General features: G+C 43.1%; 1 protein-coding gene across 1 annotated transcript in view; it reads left to right on the top strand.

The window, feature by feature from the left end:
• LOC311233397 (rho GTPase-activating protein 26-like) overlaps positions 1-20,415 on the top strand; it is a 218,321-nt gene that overhangs the window by 125,247 nt on the left and 72,659 nt on the right. The window contains exons 9-11 of the mRNA XM_084320371.1: positions 11,366-11,476; positions 13,926-13,974; positions 15,926-16,022. Coding sequence (XP_084176497.1) covers positions 11,366-11,476; positions 13,926-13,974; positions 15,926-16,022 — 257 coding nt within the window. The remainder of the gene's footprint in view (positions 1-11,365; positions 11,477-13,925; positions 13,975-15,925; positions 16,023-20,415) is intronic.

The following is a 20,415-nucleotide window of genomic DNA, read 5'->3' on the forward strand; positions in this document are numbered from 1 at the left end:
ATAGTGAATTAATAATTCACATATGTTAGTTCCACGGCCCTGGAATGTTCAATCAATATTTGTGAACACAAGCTACTCCCTCCTAAAGCCAGAAACCAGAGAAGTAAGACTCAAACGCGTGACGTCTTCAGGTATAAAGTCTGGAGCTGCTCTATAGACAATGGATTGGATGCTGATTTAAGCAGCCACACCTGCCCTGGGTCTTAAGTGGTCTGCACACGGCGGGCGACAGACGTCGCCTGGCGATGTGATCGCCTGTCGCTCAATGACAATCACTTAGCCCCCCACACCAGAGGCGACCGTTCTCAGGTATAATGATATGCATAAGCTATGTGTCGCTCTGTTTAGCTGGGGGTGTTTCCCCCCGGGAGATATAGGAGGGCGGACCGCCGGGACCGGAGTCCCGGACGTTACGTTAGGTTGTTGTGAAGCGGGTTAGCGGGTAGCTGTGTTGTGCAGTACGAGAGAGTATTAACCTGTAAAACCCATATTGAGCTGGAATTAAACCACCATATATACGAATACAACCTCTCCTCATTCTTCCTGACATTACTATGCATGCCTGATCGCTACGATACGTTCATTACCAACGATTGGACAAGTATTGTTATGCAGCTGCTGAGAGAGTGTTTTTTTCACGGAAGACGCAAACTGTTTTGTTCTCAACCATAATTTTCTTTGGACAATAAACCTTACAAACTACATCAGCTGCAGCCTGGACATTAAACTCTGTCAACATCCACAGCTTCTTTTGTTACCCGAGTATAAAAACACTAGTAGGTGCATCGTGGCGCATTGTTCATTTATTAGTTAATGACAAGCGGCCACTACAGCTTCTCAAACTAACGTTATTTATTTAAATTGTTCCCGTTAATAATAATGAACATAACAAGTAGCATGGTAATAATACACCGGACAGCATAGACCATCTGCTCTGGAACCTATTCAGTAAAGGTCTTTGTGCTGTTAGTAGTTAGTACCATCTTCGCCTGGGCCTCTGTCGGAAAACCCTGTCAAGAGACACTTTATATGGCCTGTATCACGGCTGAGTTACAGTGGCGCCCGGTGTGGGGCTTTCCGGCACAGGGAAGAGGCACAGAGGGGCAGCCTGAACGCGCACTGGTGAAAGGCAGCTGACAGCCAGCCCTACAGCAACCCTAGCAACTAGGGCTGAACGATTAATCAATTTTAAATCGAAATCGCAATTTGAAATGATGCAATTAGCAAATCAAAAAAAAAAAAAAATGCAATTTCTTTTTTATAAATTCTTTTAACCAGGAAGTCCCATTGAGATACAAGATCTCCTTTGCAAGTTGTTGTTATTGTTGTAGGAACGGTTTGGGAGAGGGAGGTAAGGGGTTTTAGATTGTGTGTTGTGAAGTTTAGACTTCAGAGAGGGAGAGTAAAGTACAGAAAAAAGGTACCGTTGGGTACCGGTATCGATTCCCAGGTAAAAAGAAACATTTTCAGGCTCGGTGTCCCGAACATACCTGTCATGGTTTTTGCCTTATTTCACCTTTCTGTGAGGGACAGCTGTCTATTTTTGCTTTATTTCACCTCTCTGTGAGGGATAGCTGTCAATCCCTGTACCCTGTGGTTAATTGCCTCATGGGTCGGCAGGTGTGTGGGCTTGATTACAGCTGATGCAGTGCAGCTGTGCCTATGGCCATGTGGAGTCTATTTGAGGCCCCGTTTAGACGGAAACGCTAGCAGGTGAATCCGCAAAAATATTTTTTCGGATGTGCCTTTAGTTTATACGGAAACAGCGTTTTTACAGGGTGAAACCGCAAAAAAGTGAGACTACCTTCCAGGGTGGAATTCCTAGAAACGCAAAAGCTTGTTTCTAGGAACAAGGGGTTGTCACGGCTCTGGTCGCGCGTACTGCTTACGTCACAGGTAGCAGGTATGCGCCAGTAGCCGAGACGTAAACAAAGCAAGTATGTCTGACTTATATCAACGGAGATCACCTGAAGGCTACATTGGCAGTACTTTTAACCCTTTCACTGCCACACGACAGAAGGTTAACCCTTTACTATCACACAACCGGCTGTCGTGTGGCAGTGAAAGGGTTAAATACACAAGAATCTGTCCCGCGGCGTGAGTGGACCCACTGTCTGTGAGTGACTCTGCTTTGGTGCAATCACATTCCCCATCCACAGTCTGCGAATCAGAGGCAGAGTAGGGCGGGTCTTCACAGCACGTCATGTGACATATGCGCCAATCGTGTGACAGTGGGGCTCCGTCGTCTCGAGTCGTTACAGCGTCGTCTGCACGCAGAATTCCATCCCAAAACGCTCGTCTAAACGTAAAATTTAAAGTGAAACCGCAAGATGACTTTTGCGGTTTCTGTTCACAAAACGCTCGTCTAAACGGGGCCTAAGTTTGGAGATCGCACTGTCAACTGCTTTTTCATTTCCTAGTGTTGGTTGTCCTTTTGGTCACGTTCATTTTATTGAAGTGTAGTCTGATTTCTGATTCAGAATTGAGCTTTATGGTAGTCATTCTTATTTTAGGCTACTCACATGATTCTACACATAAACTCCCTTAGTGGAGGTTTATTGTTTTACTTTTTCCAATATAAACTCCTTTTATTAGGAGGTGTCCTTTTGGCTTATTTACTTTTATACTATACCTCTTTATTGAGAGTAGTCCTGTTTTTTGGGACTTGATTTATTTTCTTAATTACTCACTTTGAGATTTCCACCTGTAAAGGTTGTTTTCTGTTGTTTAATTTCCCCCCTCTCCTAAAATATCTGCGTAAGCAGTCTAGTGGTTGTCCGTTTTACGGATAACTTTAAGAGTCCCTGTTATCTGCTCATGACCCACACACACACACACACAGCCCTCACAATACCCAGTGCGTAGGCCAGATGCAAGCCGCATTTTACAATAAACCTGTGGGGCTGCTTAAATATTTTTTTTATTATAATCGCAAATTTAATCGCAATTAATCGCAATTAGATTATTTCCCAAAATCGTGCAACCCCACTGCTCCTGCATGCAGTACGCGCAGCAGCCCAAGACCCAACCACCTCTGCCATCAGCCGCAGCAACCCCAGGTGTCACAGGGATGGCATGTGATGAGGGCCACGGGCTCAACGGGAGCCTCTCGCGGTCCACAAGGAGAGGGCTCTTCGGAGGCCACGGCCAGGGGCAGGTGTCAACAGTCTGGCCAAGGAACAGGCACAGTGGAGGCTGAAAAGGAGCCTGGTTTGCAGGGCCATAGGGAAGCAGCTGCCCGCAAGAGGCTCTGTTCTTTAGGGATGGAGGCTGGGGTCTGCCTGGAAAGGAGGCCGGTTTCCGGGGATCGGCTGCAGGGAAAGAGGCTCTGTTATCAGGGAAAGAGGATGGAGGACGGGGACTGTTTTTTGTTTAGCTTGTTGGTTGTTGGAAGCATTTAAGTGATTGTATTATTATTTTTGTCCTTGCTTGGAAAATAAGCTTTGGCTGGGGATTCTCCCCAACCTCAGTTTGGTGATGTGGTATCTGTGGTGTGGGGGATCAAGGGTGTACCTGTTGTACATTGAGGTCATCAATTGACACAAATCTGCCATCCTCACACATGCCGAGGAGATCTCTGTCTAGACCGCATGAACCATCTGCTCTGGCACCTCTTCAATACAGGTCTGTGTTTGTATAGTGTGTCTCTGTGTCAGAAAGCCCTGTTAGGAGCCACTTTATGTGGCCTGTAGCTGGTCGAGTGTTACAGTCTGTTTGATACCCATCTTCTGGAACAGAACATGTGTCTGTAAACGCAGAGCATTCCCCAGGATGCTCTCAGTATCATCTATAATTGATATAGATATCATTGATATAATTGTTCCTAATGCATTGTCTATGTCTATGGAGCAGCTCTAAACGTTATACTTGATGACATCACACATTTGAGTTTTTGGTTTAGGGAGAGAGTCGTTTGTTTTCACAAATATTTTTGGACAAATGACACGTGTGAATTCTTAAATTAGGTGTTAATTCCAGGCAAGATGTTGTCATATTTTAGCACCGACCTGCGACCCGTTTCCGGAGGTGCACAGAAACGCGCGTGTGTGTGGCATGGCGGGGCAGACAAACAGCGGGTAATGAACCGATCCGAGGGGAAGTCAGGTTCTGATCCATGGGGGACGCTCCGGGGATCGCTGAGCATGCACCGTTACCATGGCAACACTACCACCTCGCATCAACCCATCAACTCGTTGGGTCTCGTCTCGAGTCTTGTTCTGTCATTTTATCTTGTTGACCATGTGGTGAAACCCGATTCCTCAATTATGCTCCTGGACAGATCTTCATGATCAATACAGGTCTATTAGTGAAACACAGGGATCAAAGTACATGTAGGTCAAATGAGCTTGGCTAAGAGGAGTGCATCCATCGTGGCCAGCTAGATAATAATAATAATAATAATAATAATAATAATAATAATAATAATAATAATAATAATAATAATAATAATAATAATAATAATAATAATAATAATAATAATAATAATAATAATAAATACAATTTTGATATAGCGCCTTTCAAGAAAACCAAGGTCGCTTAGAAACCCAAGGTCGCTAGGAGAACAATAAAGAGAGAGCACACTGGTCTTAAGCAGGGCTCTACAGTGCAAGCATTTCATTCGCATTTGCCCCTAAAAATGTATTTGTGCGAACCAGAAAAATCATTTAGGAGCACAGTGTGCGAGTAATGGTTTTGCGTAGTGAGCGCGTCAAAGCGCAATTGTCTTTTCATAATATACATAATATAAGCTCGGACCTTCAATTTTAGCCCTGACAGCCCTGCATTTGACAGCTCTGTGATTAATTATCTCACCAGTCACGCTGTTTTTATGTGTAAGGAAAACTCAGCGAGCAAAGCGTTCAATGGTCTAAAATGCGTTACATCCTCGTTGCGGTAAAAACCTCTCTCTCTCTCTCTCTCTCTCTCTCTCTCTATCTCTCTCTCTCTCTCTCTCCCTCCCTCCCTCTCTCCCTCTCTCCCTCTCTCTCTATCTCTCTCTCTCTCTCGTCACGCTGTTTCTATGTGTAAGTAAAACTCTGCAAGCTTTGCATCCCCTCTCCTGATTCCTGATCCTATTTCAATTAAAAGGAAGATATTGATGGACATTAGCTATAGTATATAGCTCAGCAGCTGTAACAGCTGATTATTTACGTTTCAACCGTGTCAAAATATTAATTAAAATTAGAATGAATGAAAGCATTGTATAAAGAACTTTCCATGTCTGTCATCTAATAATATATTCCATTACCTTTCCTATCTGTATCGAAGTCAAAATGTTGATATTGTGACAACACTACAACATACAAAAGCAGCTGGACAACCTATATCCTTTGTCTAGTAGGCATGGACCAATGTGTGATTTTGGTGGTGCTATTGCACAGATGTTTGTCCCTTAGTATGCACACGTACTAAGGCTGAGCCCAAACGTTCAAACGTTCGAACCTTCGTTCGTTACGTTGGGATTCGAAATCGAAATCAACATTCGAATAAAAAAAATTTTATATATTTTTTTTTAAATATACATATTTTTTTCTATGAATTCTGTTTAAACCAATGGGGGTTTTCTTCACAGTTGCAGATAAAGATTAGGCTACACTAATATTATAGTATTAAAAAAACTGATGAGTTATATTCATTAAAGAAAGTTGATTTAATTGATTTAGTTGGGCTGGGGCTTCTCCCTGGGCTGGGTTCTGGGGCTGGAAAGTTGATTTAATAAAAAATAAAGACTAATTTAATCAGATGAATCACTTTATTCAAATTCAGGATTTTGTTTGAGGATATAAAAAATTTAATAAAATAGATTTTCTTTCTTTTTATTAAAAACGAAGGTTAGAAAAACCCTGACAAAGTTCAAATCCCAAAAACAGGCTTCGGGACAGCCTTAACACGTACCCTCTTAAAATAATGGCCTAAGTCATTTTTTGGATTTTTTATTTTTTTGCCTAACTCATATCTTCATGATGCTGGCCACCCTCTGGTACAATCGCCTACATCCTTAATTGAAAGGATCATGCTGTTAATACCCTGGAAGAATATTGCCTATGTCAAGAGTGTGACTTAGGCAGTTTATCTTTTGCCTAAGTCACAAGACATGCGACTTAGGCAATTTTACAACTTTTCAAGATGGCAGATGCTTCGAGAAGCAAGAAAAGCTACAGTCTGGATGAAGTAATTTCCATGATTCAGGGCTCGTCCCCTATTGGTAAGTGATAAGGTTTACTATAATATAGGCCAGGCTATACATGTTGTGTAGTTATTTAGTCTTTTACTGTCACAAATTATAGTTTAATTACAAACACAAAATAGTGAATGAATCCAAGCAGAAACGTCTCAAAGGAATGCCATACAAGGGCAAAGGTGGCAACAAAATACCTGCGAAGGCTAAGGGTCCTCCCTGCAATTCAAAGTTCTGTCAACGAGTCAAGACTCAAGACTGCCAATCCATTACAGAAGAACAGAGGCAGTGGATATTTCAGAATGTTTGGTCGATGAACACCTGGGAAGAACGTCGATTATACATCAAAACTTTGGTCACAAAGGTCACCATAAAGCAAAGGAAAGTTGCTGAAGAATCCAGGCGCAATGCGTCATTGTCCTACCAACTTAAACTTCAGGATGGAACGAGTCATAAAGTGTGCCAGGCACTTTTTTCTTCTACACTTGGTCTCCATGAAAGAACCATTAGACACTGGCTGAATGAAGACACCATCGACCATGACAGACAAGCAGCAGCCCCGCCAACTAAATCTGGACCTAAGAGTGGCAAGCATGCAAAGCTGGAAACTGACGTCACAGATTTCCTTAAGGACTGGTTGAAGGACCTGCCCACTGTTGATTCGCATTACTGCAGAAGCACAGCGACCTACAAAGACAAGAAGCAACCATCTCCCAACTACATCAGGAATATCAACAAGCAGCTGCAACTGCTGGAGTGAGGGCCGTTGGGATACGGCATTTTACAGATGTGTTCCATGAAGGAAAGTATTCCGTATTCATTCCTCGAAAAGATCAGTGTGATGTTTGTGTTTCATTCAAGCATGGTAATATCAGTAAGGCCAAATATGATGCACATGTGATGGCAAAAGATGAAGCAAGACAAGAGAAATCCCACGACAAGGATTCTGCAAACAATGAGAAGTCCGTTTGGACAATGGACTTGCAAGCCGTGCTGCTGTGTCCAAAAACCCAAGCCAGCTGCCTGTATTACAAAACAAAACTGCAGGTCCATAACTTTACCCTCTATGACTTGAAATCAAAGGAAGGGTACTGCTACATGTGGGACGAGACTCAGGGCGATCTCAGTAGCGAAGTATTCGCACACCTTCAATATCGCCATTTTGAAGGTTTGATCAAAGATCATCCAGAAATCAAGGAGATAGTAGTGTGGAGCGATGGTTGTGGTTATCAGAACCGCAATGCAAATGTGGCGAATGCATTTTCTGAGCTTGCCAGGAAATATGGGGTACTAATAACACAGAAGTACCTTGTTGCTGGACACATACAAATGGAGTGTGACAGCATGCATAGTACCATTGAACGTAAAATTATTACGGATATCATCACCCCGAGAGACTACGTGATCATACTCCAGACTGCAAGAATCAGACCATCACCCTACCATGTGAAGGTGGTAAAGCATGATGAAATCCTGAAATTGAATGGCTCTTACATCCTCAACTTCAGACCAGGCAAAAAAGCTGGAGATCCGACTGTACATAATTTGTGGGCTCTTCAGTTTAGCAGTGATGGCAAGGTCCATTACAAGCTATCCTTCTCGGAGAACTCATGGGAAGCACTGCCACAGAGGGTCCAGGTGCCAAACGAGCTGATGACATGGATTAGAATGTTTCCACATGCTCTGCCAATCACAGAGAGGAAGTTTCAGGACCTTCAGTCCATGAAACATGTCATGCCCACCGAGTGTCATCACTTCTTCGATAATTTGCCACATAAATAGGCATCAATCAATAGCTCTGCAAAGAAGAGCTGAAGGGAGAAGTGAGTAGAAGAACATGCCTCCCAGTGTTTGATTTTCCTGCCATTTGTTTGATTTTGAGTGATTTAACTGCAATAAAAACCCAGTAAAGAAGAGCTGGGGGGAGAAGTGAGGAGAGGAACATGCCTCCTCAGTGTTTGATTCACCTGGCATGTTTGATTTAGCCAAGAGTGATGTAGGAGCCAAAGCTATATATTTAGGTTATTGTATTATATGAATGTTTATTTTTATAACCGTACATTGAAACGGCATTAGGAATATTGATTGGATTTAGATAAAGTCATTGAACCGGCTTATTTGTCATAATAGAACATTCTAGAACATTTGTGATGTCACAGTATGATGTCATGATTGAACGTTCTGGAACATTGGTGATGTCACCGTATGATGTCATAACCGAACATTCTAGAACATTTGTGTCTATATATAGTCCACAATTCTCTCAGTGGCCCAAACTCATTGCCGAGCGATTAGGAGAGGTAAAGTACGTGAACGTTTTGTGGGATGGGAATCTGGCCGTAGGGTGTGGTAGTGAGGGGCAGGTGGAGGTGGCTAGGAAGATGCGGAGCATTGGGGGGGTGGGTATAAGTAAGGTGGCGAGAGTAGGGGAGAAGAGGGGGGGGGGGATGTAAGGGGGTGATAGCTGGGGTACCGGTCGAGGTTACAGTAGAGCAGCTGGTGGAAGAGCTAATGGAGAACGGGCGTAATGGCATAGTTAAGAGTGCAGAAAGGATGAAGAGGGGAGCAGAGAGGGCAGTGACGGGGACGGTAGTGATTACGTTTGAGGGTGGGGTTGTTCCTAGGGAGGTGTTTGTAGGGCGTAGGATGTATAGGGTTAGGGAATTTGTTCATAATCCTCTTAGGTGCTATAGGTGCCAGGGGTTTGGCCATATAGCTACCACGTGTAGGAAGGGGCTGAGGTGCGCTAGGTGTGGCGGGGAACATGAATATGGGAATTGTGGAGAGGGAGTGAAGCCGAAGTGCTGTAGTTGTGGTGGGGAGCATAGTGTAGCGTTTCGGGGGTGCGAGGTGATGATGAAGGAGGTCGCGGATCGGAGAGAGAGAAGGGAGGGTAAGTTGACGTATGCTGGGGCGGTTAGCAGGGCAGGACAGGGTAGCCAAGAAAGGGTGCAGGGGGTTGAAGGAGGGCATTTGGCAGTGAGGGTAGAGCAGGTGGAAAGAGAGAGGGGAAGGGAGGAGAAATTAGGTATTGTGGCCTTCGTGGCAGGGGTAGTTACTGGTATGGCAGAGGCTAAGGGTAGAACAGAGATGGTGAAGATGATTGTTAGGATAGCGGTTCAACATCTGGGATTGGAAGGTCTGGACTGGAAGGAGGTGTGTAGTGAATTGGCTGAGGGGGCTGCGAGGGACAAGGCTGCGAGGGACAAAGCAGCCAGGAATAATATAGCAGGGGGCAAGGAGGGTCCCGCGGAGGGGGGCTCAGGCAGGAAGTAGCAGCAGTAGCTGCACTCCAATGGACAATGTAGTTGATGACGGGGTCCAGTAGAAGAAGAAAAAGAAGGTGAAGAAGGAGAAGAAGGAGAAGAAGAAGAGCCCATAAAAAGAATTGCGGAGGGCAGTAATACGCCACGATGCGTCTACTCTGCCGGAAATTCAAATAAGAAGAAGAAGAAGAACAGGCAGTGTGTAGCTTGAAACAGGACTGAAGAGGTCTGAACAGATAGACTAAACAACATAGACTGAAGCCTGCATTTCTCAACCAAGGTGCCAAGCCTACCGTTTTGCTGTGGAAAGAGCCGGCAAGTTGATTTACGGCTTTCCAGTGTGGAGGAATTTTCATGTGTCGAGTCGGTGGTGATTTTGGAGACTGGGATAATACAGTTTTCTTACCTTGTAGTAGTAACGTGAATATTTAGGAAAATAGCTTTAGGACCACTTCTGTAAAGAAAGACTTCGCTGTGGAAGAGAAATAAACCATTTGGATATCTTTGTTTTACACTGGAGCGGCTGTGGACAGTATTTTTCTTTATCAACGAACGTACTACTCACAAGTAAGCAACTTTAACCAGTAGAGTGGAACGTCGGCCCTCATAAGTGATTTGAGTTGTAACTGTTGAGTTTGCTTTATTGAATTAAAGGGCCAACCACAGCCAAACTGCCCTGTCTCCTGAGTCTCTGTGTGCCCTGCTAGTGTGACTTATCCTTCCCCATTGTCTGTCAAAGAAATTGGAATAAAAGAAGTGACACGTTTTGCCCAAGTCACTTACTCAAGAAGTAATTTGGCCTAAGTCAGGTTTACAATGGCTCAAGTCACAACGGCATGTTCGTAAATTGGCCTAAGTCATTTATTCCTTTTATGTTACATAATTGATAAGACATCGTTATTTTTATGTTAATTGTCTTCTATTGTCATAACATTTTTGTGTGAAATTATTAATAAATATAATATATTCTATATATGGTTCAGTTTATTATGTTTCCTGAAAAACGAGAAATTATGACTTAGGCCACTATTTTAAGAAGACGACGATGTAATAAATAGTTTGTTTCACTGCGCTCCTAAAAATGTTTGTGTGCTCCTAAATCTTTTTCATTTAGGAGCACATGTGCTCTTTGGGAAAAAAGGTTAGCGTAGAGCCCCGAGTAGGGAGGGGTGGGGTCTGATATTTAAGCAATCAAAAGGGATTCTTCCACAATTTCACCCTTTTTTCTTTTAAGATCCTTAAATTGATGTATTTCATAAAAAAAAAATTACATTCTGAAACCTTGAAATAGTCAAGTCAAGAGTTTTATTTGTCACGGCATACAAGTATACAATGAAATGCGGGTGGTCTTGCCCGCAACGATGTGCAATACAGTAGTACAACATATAATGGAATCCAATAAACAACATTGTGCAATAAACAATAAACAAATATATCTATATAAGAGGAAAGAGATGGGATTTAAAATGTTAAGGTAAACTCTTACAGTTGAATATGTTACAGTGTGAAAACAATGCCAACATAATAGGAAATAAAAACAGGAGGAAATAGTTAAACAATCACTTCAATCTACATAACTCTGGTACACACTGTAATGTTTTATTAATTATGTAAATAATGATATTGCCCCAACTATATTTGTAATTTATGTCAAATTATTTCCCCCAGTATCCCATTCTCCACTTTTCAAAGGGTCCTCATCTACAGGTTCCCAGTCACTCATTAGTTCTTCTTGCTCTCTACATAGAACAATAATTGTTCTACGCATAGACACACATAGAGCCTGCTATCTCATTACCCCTCACTTTGTCTCTCTCTCTCTTTATCTCCTCATCCCTCTCTCTCTCTCTCTCTCTCTCTCTCTCTCGCTCTCGCTCTCGCTCTCGCTCTCTCTCCCTCCCCCCAACCCCCCCCCCCACAGGCTCATTTGTATCTAGCTGGGTAAAGTACTACTGTAGGTACTACAGAGAGCCCAAGAGGATCACCATGGTTCTGTATGACCAGAAGTCAGGGGGGAAAATGGTGAGTGCATGTACACACACACACACACACATGCACGCACACGCACACGCACACGCACACACACACCAGACACACACACACACACACACACACACACCAGACACACACACACACACACACACCAGACACACACACACACCAGACACACACACACACACACACACACACACACACCAGACACACACACACACACACACACACACACACACACACACACACACACACACACACACACACACACACACACACACACACACACACACACACACACACAGTATAGGTGTGAGAAGGACATGTAACGTTACCTGGCAATAATCACAAGGTTATTAACAATGAGAAAAATACTTCTGCACACTCTCAAAAGTCTAGGGTGCGTCAGAGAGTCTCCCGGGAAGAGGAAAAGGTCCTGCACACACTGTATTAAACTTGCAAAATAGAACTGAATTCATTATGTTGAGACAACGTTTCCATCCAGGGCATCTTCCCCCGGTCAGAGACTCGGGTCAGAGGAACAATGCAATCACCAAAAAACAATGCTGATTTATTTTGCACATTATCAACACAAATGATAAGGTAGCAGTCCCTATAAGACAAGGTATTGCTATTTTGAATCTACAGTATATAATTTAAAATACACACTGAGCTGGTGTTAAATATGCTCTTATAGAGTAAAAAATACACACTGAGCTGGTGTTAAATAATTATGCTCTTATAGAGTTAAAAATAATTATGCTCTTATAGAGTTAAAAATACCCATTGAGCTGGTGTTAAATATGTTCTTATAGAGTTAAAAATACACACTGAGCTGGTGTTAAATAATTATGCTCTTATAGTAAGAATACACACTGATCTGGTGTTAAACATGCTCTTATAGAGTTAAAATACACATTGAGCTGGTGTTATATATTGTAAGATAACAGCGTTTCTAGCCATTTCTAGCCTTTAATAATTTCTCTCACTCGTCACCTGCTGCTCCGTGACACCTGCTGCGTTGTGTCATTTTACTTGGATATCTCATTAGCTGTCTCACACTGTATCAACCCCTGTTAGTACATCCGTAGTCAGAAGAAACAACACTGCAACGTGATCCCTTTCCTGATGTTTATTTTCATAAACATAGCTTAGTACAAGATGTAGCCCATTCTGTAATGTCCTTGAACAGTCTTTGTTGAAAAACTAAATTCATTATTCTCCACCGTCTCTTCTCTCATTAGTCCAATGGTTCTGAGGCCTCGTCGTAGCCAACAACCATTCCCTGTTAGCCGAAGCTAGCGATGATGTGGCACTTCCCCTCCCCCACCCAGCGAGGGTGAGGAGGGATTTCAAAGTCTCTCTCAATGCGTCTGCTCGATTCCACGTCGTGTCTTAATTTAACTTACCCCGGAAGGAACTCACATCTCATAACGTCGCCCCCTAGCAACGGGCCCCGCCCCCTCTTCTCGTTGCTACGTGACACGCTACCATGGCAACGGCTGGTCACCTTTAACACACTAAACGTCCGTTTCTATCAATGTCAAACTCTCCCCGTAGCTCTCCCCAAACCTGCCTCCACCAGTGCTTATCAGTGTTTATGTTAACAAGCTGCCGACGACCTCGGAGCCCGTGGCTCTATTAGAACTGGCTTCCCAGTCTAACTTGAAAACACACATCACTAAATACTGTCCTCCTCATCTGAGATCTAATAGCAGATGCTGTCACCCACCGATATATACATTATATACACATTGAAAAACATCGATCCCTTCAATATGCTCTTATAGAGTTAAAATACACACTGGGCTGGTGTTGAATATGCTCTTATAGTTAAAAATACACTGTGATTTAACAAAATTGTAACAACTGCATACAATCTTTTTTGTATGTTCCTAACCATGAAATAAATTGGAGTCAACCTCATCAGTGAAATCTGATTGGATTATGGAACAATGGTTATTTAATGACTCAAGCACAGTGGTTTTCAATCTTTCTGAAGCACTTAGAACCTCTCAGTTTGAAATAGGGTCACTTATTAATTACAATTTTGACTACGTAATTGCAGGTGGCTGCAATATTTTATACATGTAAAATGTGTGTCAAAATTGGATTCATGCTAAATTACCTTTTGTGGCGGTGCAGAGAAGCCCTAACCTGCAAATAGTCTTTCCGCAGACTTAAAGAAACATTTCTGTTTGGCACAGACCCCCGCAGTAATGATTATCAACGTGATTATCTTCTCAAATCATTCAGCCCTCGTTTGAAACTGTCACTAGGAAAAACATGTTGGCAGGCTGCACTCTGGGGACATTCTTGGGAACAGTGACAGCCAGGGGCAAGGCACCAAATACAGGGATGCCTGGTCACACACACACACGCGCACACACACACACACACACACACACACACACACACACACGCGCGCACACGCACGCATACACTGAGACTGCTCCCAGTCTGATGTGTCACTCTCCAACTCTCATTAGTACACGCTGCCCCGCCCCCCGGCCTGCTGCTGGCCATGTCACGCTCTGAGTGTGTGTGTGTGTGTATGTATGTTCGCCTGTGTGTGTGTGTGAGCCTGTATGTCAGTGTGTGTGTGTGTGTGTCTGCATGTCTCAGCGTGTGTGTAGTACGTATGCCAAGCTCAGCAGGCAGCATCCTGGCTCTCTACACACAATACTGACTGATTCCAAATACACAGTCACGGTCTGACTCAAAAAACATGCCATACTGATACATCCACGTCTGCATCCAGACCGCCGACTTATTTGGATCTCCAGGATTCAATTGGCAGTACGTTCTCTCACTGCTATATTGTGATGGTGTGACGTTCTTCACTCCTTTCAGAACAGCAGCTTGTAGTTCATGACCGTGTCCAATGTCCATGGAAGTGGAATAGTGCTGAGAGAAGAGAGTGACAGGGTAACGTGCACTCAGAATATATAGATAATATAACATACGGTAGTAACATGCTCTCAGAATATACAAAACATCAGCAGCCAAGGCTTCTAACTAGGGATGCTCGATATTGGCTTTTTTACCGATACCGATATACCGATATTGTCCAACTCTTAATTTCCAATACCGATATCAACCGATACCGATATATGCAGGGTTTCCCCCCCAAAAAAACGGAATAATTTCAGGTAATTAACATTACATATCTCTTGTCGTGTAATTAACACAACATTATGCATACTTTGACAATACATAAAATAATAATTTGTTCTTACTTGCTTGCCTGGGTAAATAAAGGTTAAATAAATGTAAATAATTTTAATTTTTTTTTGTAAACCACTACCGATATTTTCCGATATCGCATTTTTATGCCAATATCGGACATCCCTAGATAATATAACAGAGTAACATGCTCTCATAATATACAGATAATATAACAGAGTAACATGCTCTCATAATATACAGATAATATAACAGAGTAACATGCTCATAATATACAGATAATATAATAGAGTAACCTGCTCTCAGAATATACAGATAATATAACAGAGTAGCATGCTCTCAGAATATACAGAGAATATGTAAGGGATAATGTATAGCTACGAGGTCATTGTCGCAAAATAATTGACCGACACAGAGTTTAGAATACAGAGGCGCCTCACCGAGGTGTTCTAAACGTCAGTGAAGGTCAATTATTTTGCGACAATGACCGAGTTTAGCTATACATTAGCCCGCTTATTACAGGGCTAACTTACTAACAATATACCTAATTCATTTTACACCATCGACAAGACGAGATCAAATGCAGACGCAGTTGTTCTGTGGCTCCGTCCGCTGTCAGCCCCAAATAAAGTTATTATTATCGCCGGCAGGTGTGTGGACTGATTGCACTGCTGCAGTGTGTGTCAGTGGGCTTGATTGCGAACAGCGGCCATTATTGCATTATTGATGAGCGCTATTGACCAATCGCAATCAAGCATTTCGGCGAATGTTAAAACGCCATGTAATAAAACAGAGTAACATGCACTCAGAATATACAAAACATCAGCAGCCAAGGTTTCTAACTGTAGGGGGATTTGAAACACTGGATATTTTAACCTTCCTTTACAATTATTTGTCCATAGACACACATAGAACCTGCTATCTCATTACCCCTCTCTCTCTCTCTCTCTCTCTCTCTCTCTCTCTCTCTCTCTCTCTCTCTCTCTCTCTCTCTCTCTCTCTTTCTCTCTTTCTCTCTTTCTCTCTCTCTCTCTCTCTCTCTCCTCTCTCTCTCTCTCTCTCTCTCTCTCTCTCTCTCTCTCTCTCTCTCTCTCTCTCTCTCTCTCTCTCTCTCTCTCTCTCTCTCTGTCTCTCTGTCTCTCTCTCTCTCTCTCTCTCTCTCTCTCTCTCTGTCTCTCTCTCTCTCTCGTCTCTCTCTGTCTCTCTCTGTCTCTCTCTCTCTCTCTCTCTCTCTCTCTCTCTCTCTCTCTCTCTCTCTCTCTCTCTCTCTCTCTCTCTCTCTCTCTCCCTCACCTTGTCTCAGGGAGACAGAGGAGAGCTTCGTGCTGAAGGTCCTGCACCCGGAGGAAGACGGACTCGATAGAGAAGAGGTTCTGTTTCGATGTGGAGGCGGTGGACAGGTGAGGTGTGTGTGTGTGTGTGTGTGTCTGTCCTGTGAAATTCATGGACAGGTAATACAGGACCTAGCTTGTTCACACACACATTATATTACTTATCTCTTCACCACAATGCTGAACTTGTTGCTTGTTTCTCAGCATTAAAACCCATTGAGGATAAAACCTGGTCTGTATTTAACAAGCAGGAGCTGGGGATAGGAGAGAGAGAGAGTGCAGGAGCTGATCTGAGGCCAGATTGGCTCATAAGTCACAGTGGGGGGCATGTGGTCCATGTGACCTGAACATGGATCCTAGAATCCTAGATCTATTCAGTGCTAGGCTCACACTACCTAAATGCAGCACTGAACGGCACAGGAAGTCCTTCATTCCGACAGCCATCAGACTATACACTGCATCACTGTGCATCACTGAGCACAGAGTGACAGTTACCATCTTCCTGGACTCTTACTTTTTAAAACAGGCACTGTGCAATATTACACCTACTGTAGACCTCAGTATATTTTTACTGTATTTATTACTGTATATTTTATTCCATTTTTATTCTATTTCATTCTATTCTTATCTTGCAATTTGATTTGTTTTGTTATTCTTATTCGTGACCTGTTCTGTCTAAATGTTTAATGTGGAGCGATTTGCAGTGTCTAATTTCCCTCGGATAATAAAAGTATTTCTATTCTATTCTATTCTATCTGTACTCCTACTGTTCGAAGTGTGGACTGTATTGTGGTTACCTATCCCAGCCACATGGGGGTGCTGGTGAGTTATTTTAGGCTTGAGGCCGGCTGGTGTATTTGTTTCCTCTGTCGTATTGTGACAGCTCACTCTCTGCGTAGGCCATTACACTGTGTGTAGGGCCTCCTCTTCCTGCTAGGGCTGAAAGATATAGACACAATATCATATTGGGAAACACTTTAGTTTGCTCGTCCATTGTAGACTCTGTTAATATGATCAGTTGTCAACAGGGGGGTCAAGCAGCACTTGTTGGCCAAGCTGCAAAGCTGTAACATCAATCATAGTTTTCATCTATAAAAGTAGTTTAATAAAAACATATCCCTTACCTTCACCTTGCCTCAAGCAGTCCCTCTACCTACACATGTGTAAACCCCTCTGTTACTACCCAGTACCCAGTCTGCTGATGGTAAGTCTTGATACAGCCCACTGTCAAATTACACACTGTGAATAACATGTAGTTAGCCTGAAATGGATGTTATAACTAGGACTAAATGACTATACTATTATTTAACAGATGATGCGTCATAACTTTCAATATAATTTAGAATCCACATCCCCCCTCTCCTCTCTCTCTCTCTCTCTCTCTCTCTCTCTCTCTCTCTCTCTCTCTCTCTCTCTCTCTCTCTCCTCTATGATACCGCTGTAGGGTATGTCTTGTCTGCAAGTCTCATAGTCATATCCCTCAAGACCACTAATCCCATTACATATGTGTGTCATTTTAAAAATACATTGGGTGCCACATCTGAGAATGAGGTTGTTTGTCTTGGTTCCTGAATAACTAACAGAGGTTTTGATCTGGACGACCCGTTGTCTCTCCTCCTCTTGTTGTCGTTGTCGTTCTACCACTCCACCTCCTCTCCCTCCTCCCTCTCCCCTCCAGACGTTTAGAGAGACATGTCCCCTCACTCAGCCCTGTTCACTTATTCATTGAGGGGGGTGAGAGAGAGAGAGAGAGGAGAGAGAGAGATAGAGAGATAGAGACAGAGAGAGATATAGAGACAGAGAGATGGGGAGATACAGAGAGGGAGAGAGAGAGGGAAAGACAGAGAGGGAGAGAAAGAGGGAAAGACAGAGAGAGATAGAGAGAGGGAGACACAGAAAATGGGGGGGATAGGAGAGAGAGAGAAGGAGAGAGAGATGAAGATAGATGGAAAAGGAGAGGGAGACATAATAGGATATAGAGAGAGAGAAGGAGAGACAGGGGAAGAGAGAGAGACATGATAGGAGAGCGAGAGAAGGAGAGAGAGATGAAGATAGATGGAAAAGGAGAGGGAGACATAATAGGATATAGAGAGAGAGAAGGAGAGACAGAGGAAGAGAGAGAGGACATGATAGGAGAGCGAGAGAGAGAAGGAGAGACAGAGGAAGAGAAAGAGAGTGTGTGTTATGTGGTATGAGGAATGCTGATAAGAACATGCTAGGGCACGCAAAACACCACCACACCAGCTCTTAACAGTGTGAGTGGGTGGGTTGAATGTGCTTATTGCATAAACGTATCAAGTGCATGTGTGTGTGTCATAGAGGATTTACATAAATCATTTTTAATTAATGTGGTAAATTTGTGTGTAGTTGTGTGTGTGTGTGTGTGCCAAGCATGCATGCGTGTGAGTGTGTGGGTTTGTGGCAACTGCATGCCTACAATTTTGGTGTTTGCTTGAATGTGCACGCTGTGATTGGCTGCTGTTGTCTCGATGGATGTGTGTGGGCGGGCCAGACCGTGGTGACAGCTGAAGGTTAGGCTGCTGCCAACGACAGGATGAAATACTCTCTGAAGACAGACAGAGAGGAGGGCTAGGACGAGTCCTGAGGCAGGGGACAGGATGGATGAGTTTAAGTGTGTGCGTGTGTGTGTGTGCGTACGCGTGTGCGTGTGTGTGTGTGTCTCCTTGCAACTCTGCCATTGTGAGGACCAATATCCTCAACGAGACAGGCAGGACGTGTCGACAGGGCCATTTTAGGGCTAACATTACATGTACAGTTACGGTTAAGACAAGAGATTAATCAGAGAGTGAACTATTCAACTCGCTGTCATTTCTTCTTTTGCTTTTTTCACGTGTGTTTGGCAACCAATGGGAGATGTAGAGGTGTTGACAGAATATAGGCTGATCATGTTCACGAACCGTAGAAATCGAGCTTGGAATTATAAGGCCGTTCTATCGACGGTCATACTAGTTTTGAGATATTGAGCCTTAAAGTTTTCACATCCCATAAAAGCAAAACTGGTATACACATTTTAAATATCATTAACATTTTATTAGTAATATCATATACAGATCCGGCACTGAAAAATCGGTTCCCTTCTGCTGCGCTTCTGCCACCCTTCTACCACTTAGAACTAGCACTCAGGTGTTATATTTCGGGGGTGACTTTGGGGGCTCCCAAAAAGAACAAAGGGAGGGTACTTAACTTAAGTGCTTCCCCAGGGAGGGGCCCTCAGACCCCCAAGATAATTTTTAATAAGTGGGTTCGGGGCAGTCTGACTTGGGGTACTGCCCATATATTAGTGTTGCAATGCATGATAAGTAAACAGTGAAAAAACCTAAGGAATCTGATGGAGCTGGGGCGTTTGGGACGAATACAAATTTAGGATGAAAAAGTCTCCCCAGCCTGATACACTGTGGGAGGCAGTGGAGGTGTGAAATCTGGCCCGGTCCAGAACAATAGGAGTCACAACATCTGTTTGGCCCGTGGAGTGGTGGAGGAGCAGCAGAGGTTTGACTTTTCAGTGCTGGATCTGTAGAGCTTTGTTATATGAATAACCCATGAATAATAATATGATAGAATTAGAACATTAGTAGAACAATTCCAAGGTCATGACATTATGAGGTTTACTGAACTCGACCACCAAGAACCAGAATTTGCCCGGCTGAAAGTCTGTATGCAAGAAGAAAAAGAAAGCACACAGATGCAATGGAGTAAAAAGCTCATGGGATATGTATTTACGACACACAGGCAGTACTGCTTGCGGTACAATTACACATTGTTGCTTTCGGAAAACAATTTAGTTTGAGACTTGTTCATCAATCTCAGCACGTCTACAACATGGAGATGTAACGGAACGTAGACCAAATGCGTCCACATTTTTATAGGATTCTAGCACATTTTCATAACAATAGCGAATATTACCGTTTTCATTGAGGTTTCTTACAAATTAACGATGCTTTATTTTGTCCTTTATATGCCGATTATCATTAAAATCGTAAATTGTACCATATGTCCCCCATTAGACAACATATGTAACGCTACCAGCGCACTTTTGTTTAAGATAATTAGTTTACCATTCGCGGTCGCTATAACCGAGGTCGCAGTAATAGTTTACCGCTGTTCAGATCACGGCGAAGAATAGACACATCCCAGTGACCTGTGACCTGTGCTAAGGATCTTGGGAAATGTATTCATGTAGTTTTCAACATTTTCACCGTTTAATTTTAAACCAATGCTGCCATCTACTGACAACAGAAAGTGTTGTCTAATCGTCACCTTGAGAGCCACTTCCGTATACAGCGTCGCCCAAAACCCATTCTAGAGATTCCACTTTTTACCGGGAATGGGCGTGGCCGTATTTGGTCCCAGACAATAAGAGTGGCTGCGATTGGTCACCATGACGTTAGTCCTACCCATAAAATGCCAATTCATTCTGTGCTTCATACTAAATCGAATGTCA

The sequence above is a fragment of the Notolepis coatsorum genome (assembly GCF_963971535.1).
Source record: "Notolepis coatsorum genome assembly, chromosome: 8".
Lineage (NCBI taxonomy): Eukaryota > Metazoa > Chordata > Actinopteri > Aulopiformes > Paralepididae > Notolepis > Notolepis coatsorum.